Source organism: Amphimedon queenslandica, unplaced genomic scaffold (assembly GCF_000090795.2).
Source record: "Amphimedon queenslandica unplaced genomic scaffold, v1.1 AMPQUscaffold_13502, whole genome shotgun sequence".
NCBI lineage: Eukaryota > Metazoa > Porifera > Demospongiae > Haplosclerida > Niphatidae > Amphimedon > Amphimedon queenslandica.
The window spans coordinates 433,756-439,514 of NW_003546262.1; the positions used below are offsets into that span (position 1 = coordinate 433,756).

General features: G+C 33.2%; 1 protein-coding gene across 1 annotated transcript; it reads right to left on the reverse strand.

The window, feature by feature from the left end:
• Positions 1–2,980: 2,980 nt before the first annotated feature.
• Positions 2,981–3,806, reverse strand: LOC105316684 (ATP-dependent DNA helicase PIF6-like). Its single transcript, XM_011411766.1, has 3 exons — positions 3,608–3,806; positions 3,443–3,555; positions 2,981–3,388 (listed from the first exon to the last, which is right to left on the reverse strand). Exons 1-3 carry the CDS (start codon positions 3,804–3,806, stop codon positions 2,981–2,983), a joined length of 720 nt encoding a protein of 239 aa, XP_011410068.1.
• Positions 3,807–5,759: the final 1,953 nt, after the last annotated feature.

Consider the following 5,759-nt stretch of genomic DNA (forward strand, 5'->3'; position numbering starts at 1 on the left):
CAATGAGACAGGTGCAATTGTAGATGAGATAAAAGGCAATTCTGTGTTGCACAGATACTTAAATTTAGTAAAAAATGTGCCACCAGATAACATGTACTGCGTCCTAAGTGTTACTAAATCACTTTTAATGTTCTGGACAAACTCAAAATACAGCAGAGAGCCATTTTCAATTAGACAACAGCTATATGAAGTTGATAATGCTTTGCAAGCACATACTCCACCTACAGAGTTCACTTGGTCGCCACGTTCTCTAATGAAAGATCTTTCCTATTGGAAAGCCAGCGAATATAAAGTGTCGCTTCTTTTTTTATTCACTTCCATTACTGCATGATGTGTTGCCTCCCCTCTACTTTCACCATTATTCTCTACTTGTTTGTGCTTTGCATGTTTTGTTGCAGAAGCATATAACTGATACAGAATGTGGAGCTGCATAAGAAATCCTGAATAATTGCTACAAATTGTTACCTGAGCTATATGGAGAAACAGCTGCACCATTAATGCACACGCGTTATCTCATTTGACTCATTTTGTTCTTTTATGGGGAGCATGCTGGTCACATTCTGCATTTTCTTTTTAAACCACAATGGCACCCTAAAAAGAGCAGTACATTCTACACGCAAGGTTGCTGATCAACTTAATTTTGGTTTAAATGTTATGCTCATCTACAAAATCTTTATAATGATAGAGTTATAGGAGTCAAAAGACTGTTTGCATATTTAGAAAAGTGGTTTAACTACATGGACCAAAGTTACTCAGGGGTACGCCAATGGTTGATTTGAATCTTGTAACTTAGAGTTGTCATATTTCTAGATTTAAGGAAGTTCTGGGGAAGTGCAAAAATTGATTATCATGAAGGGCGGAAAAAATTTTGCAGTTCATGCATATATGCTTGAGGATGAAGCAGAAATGTATGGAGCAGTTCAGATACTTGTCAAATCTGCCAATGTTGGAAGTGTTGCTTTCATTAAGGTACTTTTGGATGAAATTTTAATATTTTTTTAATTGCTGCCATTTTATAGTAAAGAAAAAGTTGTACAACTTGTGCTATCTTTAAATTTTTGCCATGCACTGTTTAGAAGTTATAGATCATTGAACTTTAAATATTAAAGAAAATTCCTGCATAACTTTTCATACTTTATACGCCATCTTTGATCTTGTGTCATTTCTGGATACCTCTGTACATTATAAAACTGGTGGGAAAAATTAATTGCAAGGTGGGGTTATGTTATGATGTCATATTAGTGAAACCATTAATAAAAATGGCCACCAGTATGTATTTCCTGACTATTGTTTATTTAGCAGTTTCATCTGGTGAATGCAGGCTCTATGAAGCTCTAAAGCTTGCAATCGTGGCATAATGAAGGCAAACACTCAATCAAGTTTGTATGCAGTAAATGCTTTTGTGATACACTGATGTTTGAAAGTGAACAAAACTCTATGAGAGATTGCAGCCCATTTTGCAAAACTTGAATAACTTTTGCCAAGTGATGGAACAAACGTCAATAGAAAATAATATTATAAAAACAATCATATTACTAAAAATTAAAGCACTCTCATTATGTTCAAGAATTATTTAGTCAGTTTTCAACCATTAATTTTTAAAAAGTTTAGTAAAGTTTATTGCATCTCACTATTGAGAAAAAAATTTAAAAAATTATATATTGTGGAAAAAGTATAAAGAAAACAATTTGTGTTCCGAAAACTAAATTGTGCGTTTAGCCCGTTGTACCTTAAGCCTTTAAAACTACAACAAATATATTGAAATCTTCGGGTCAACCTTGCCGTGACATTCTAGATTTGTAGGCACAAGATGCCCTTGTTTCACGATTCGTAATAGAGATTAAAGCAAGTGCTGAAGTTCCTGTAATGGCAGTATCAGTGAAGTACATAAAATCAAATGGCATAAAAATTTCCTAGCCCGCGATTCCACCAAATTGTACATAGTTACATTACCCAATAATTATAAACATTACTAGTTATGATTCTTAAAATGTAACATTTTGGTTATTATTAATCTATAATATAACAAGCGTATTAGTGTAACAAAATCGTAAGATTGTTTTCACTATCTTGTATATATGTGACTATAATTGACAAAAGGTACCTTATGGCGGATTTTAAAATTCATCATTATAATGAAAAATATCAACCTGTGAGTGCTGCATTAGACAACTGTTGTTTCTAAAAGTTACATAGTAACTTTTTGCATCCTCTGGAGTAATTTCATGATAAATGGAGCTCAGGAAGCTAGATTTTTAAGGCTGTAAAGACCAATTATCCTGTCCGCCATAAGGTACCTTTTGTCAATTATGGTCACATATTATTCCTAACATCAAAATAATTAGTTACTATTATCATTTTAACCCTTATATATGATTATTTTTGTACATGCACATTTAGATAACACATAACACAAATATAAACAAACAAATATATGTGACCATAATTGACAAAAGGTACCTTATGGCGGATTTTAAAATTCATCATTATGATGAAAAATATCAACCTGTGAGTGCTCTGTTAGACAACCATTGTTTCTAAAAGTTACATAGTAACTTTTTGCATCCTCTGGAGTAATTTCATGATGAATGGAGCTCAGAAAGTGGGATTTTTAAGGCAATAAAGATCAATTTTCCTATCCGCCATAAGGTACCTTTTGTCAATTATGGTCACATTATCATAAAATATTAATTTTATCATCACTCCAAAGAGCTTGATTATATTGATCTTATCATCACTGCAAAGAGCGTGATCATATTTGTCTTATCATCACTTCAAAGAGCATGATTATTTTACTTCATATTATAAATAGAGTCAAGAGTTGTATATTATACTATAATACAGACCACAACACTCTTGTAGTTTTAATTTTTATTATAGTAATATCTCTTCACTATCCAAGAAGACACATCATTTATAATCTATGGTTCCTTAGTCTATCCATTTCATCATTTGCTACTGTTGATGATGTGATTTTCTTTTAAACTAGTCCTAGTAGAGCAACTCCTTGGAGTGTTCTTACTCTACTTAAGGCAACGTATACCATTCCATCTTCAAACATTTTAGGACCTAGATCGATTACAGCAGCATCAAGAGATAGACCCTGAACCTTATATATAGTTGCTGCCCAGCAAGGTAGTAATGGTAACTGCGTATGCTGTAATGTTACTTCTTGCTTGCCATAGAACTTGGCTGTGACTGGTTCTATTGGGACAGCTTCTTGCTCTGATGAATCATTAATTGTGACACGGCTCACTAGACCTACACATGATTCATGAAATTTTACATGTACTTTTTGTGGTAAGTTCCCTTTCTTTGCTTGATCACTAGCTCCATTTGGCCAAGAGAAACCCACAATTATTCCTCTAGCTCCATTTACTAATCCTTCCTTACATGTAATGTTACATCATAACATAACCTGTGCTCCTATAGCTAACTTCACTTTACGTGATAAGCCAGCACAATCTCTGTCATTAGAAGATATGAGCGATTCTGGAACTTCTTCATGTGACACTACTCCAGGGATTAGTGTTGTTGTCTCTACTATTGAATGCTCTGTATCAAATTCATATATTTTAGTACAGCGTGATAAATCCTTTTAATCTACTGTCATTATATTCTTCTACTTGCTCTTTTAAAGGCAGTAGGCATAAAGCATTAACAAATGGAGGTGGGCTGACATTAATAGGATCGCTGATACAACTTGTCAATCTCGATCGGAGTACACTTATGTCAGACTTTGTCTGAGAACATAGTCTCACATGGTTGAGAATTTCTGAATATTCTGTGTCTCCTATTTGTCTCATATTCTGAGTTCTATTAGTTTGAAATGATCCCTCCACAAGTGTGTTGATCCTTGATTGTAGCCTCTGCCATCTTCAAATACAAATTTGTCCCTCACTGGTGGCAACTGAAAGAAGTCACCTGCAATGACCTCTAAAAAGAACCTCAGTGTCATCAGTTCCTTTAATTTCAGTTAGCCCCTTGTTAATGAAGGACATTGTTAAGTGTGAGTCCATACTTATCTCATCTATTATGATGTTGTTGACGTATTTAATAGAATATTAATATACAATTTAATGTTAATATTTCATATTAATATTAATGTTAATATTTAATATACATTTTCACTATTTTTTTCTTACATATTTCTTGTAAGATTGATGTGAACATCATTAAGATCACAAGTGACATGATTATGAAAGATCGTACAATATATCTCATAATAAACATTTTGAGATCTTACAAAATCTGAGAAGTATTTTATTATTTTAAAAATAAAGACTATGTATGATTGTATAAGATCTTATATCTACTGTGATGATGTAAAAACTCATGTAAGTTTAGTTAAGAATTAAGCAAATATGAATTTCCAAAATTGTGTACCTTCTAAAATTTTGAAATTCCATGCTAAATTCTATAACATCTCGTAAGATCTTGGTAGGACTATTTAAATGGGTGACCACAAGTGAACTACAATATGCTAAAATTATTTCAATGTTAATTAGTACTTTACCTAAAATATGATTAATATTAACGAAAAAGAGACAGTGGTTAAATTCATTAATATTAATTTAACATTAACTTTAACAGATTTACACAATACACTTGACTACTTGAGTTTACTTTAATGTATAAAACTGAGCATCAGTAAGTATCTTGGTGCATTGAAACTGAAGAGATGGAGAAGCCAAATTGGAAAAAAGAGGGAGGTACATATAATAGTCTTGCGTAGCCAAACCCTAGTACATGTACAGCAGTGAATGGTAATAGTAATAATAATTGTCGGTAATGCAATTGAGTGCCCTATTATCATTATGGTACTGGTAAATGGTAACACTATTATGCTGATGTATACCTGAACTACTGCACCGAAATACAAGTACGTTACACACCATTTACCATTTTCATTACTAGTGGTATAATTAATGTAAACATAAGCTTGTAATGTTTGATATAAAAAGAATGAGGTATATACACATAAACACAGGTAAAATTTTACCCACCCATAAAGCACGCTATGTGAGATAAACATGCAGTACAATATACAGTACAGCAACTTTAAAGTTCCATAAAAAATCAAATTTGATGATAATCAGCTCAAAAAAGATTCACAATTAAAAGACAAGTATATGCACAAGTATCAGAAAAAATTGTAAAAATGGAGATTGATGCAATTTGGCCAAAGTCCCTGTACCATTATTATAGGGTGTTGACCAAATTTCATAAAAAGTTAAAATTTCACTACATACAACATATACTCTTCCCATTCAGTACCCAGTGTACTGAGTAACCAAAGGTATCGTGTCTCCCTCACTCATTACTAACAGTATCACTCATTGCAATGGTAAGTTACATCTACTATTATACACAATAGCACATGTACATTGTCCTTCCCATACAATAACAACAGAAGTTCCCAAGGTACTCTCATTCACTCCACTTATCGACTCACAAGTCAACAGTCTCATTCTGGGTATGTTACATGTACTATACTATACACAATACTACAATTCCCTCCCATACAGTAACCACAGAAGTACCAATGGTACACTACATATCTCTGTCCCTTACTCAGTCATTCAATCACTGATCTCCCTCACTGTCATGGTCACTTACATGTAATACTATACACAATTCTACATTGTCCCTTCCACATAGGTACTACACTGGTACCATACATGTCCCTCTCACTCACTGGTAGTCCTGACTCACTCAATGACGCTGGTCTCCTTTACTTACTCAATGACACTGATCTC

What these genes read in the sequence shown, in the direction of transcription:
- LOC105316684 (XM_011411766.1), bottom strand. Translation starts at nt 3,806, where the DNA reads ATGAGACAAATAGGAGACACAGAATATTCAGAAATTCTCAACCATGTG. An exon ending in AGTAGAAGAATATAATGACA is followed by an intron (nt 3,556 to 3,607) that starts GTAGATTAAAAG and finishes AATTTGATACAG; the next exon opens with AGCATTCAATAGTAGAGACA. An exon ending in GTGCTGGCTTATCACGTAAA is followed by an intron (nt 3,389 to 3,442) that starts GTGAAGTTAGCT and finishes ATTACATGTAAG; the next exon opens with GAAGGATTAGTAAATGGAGC.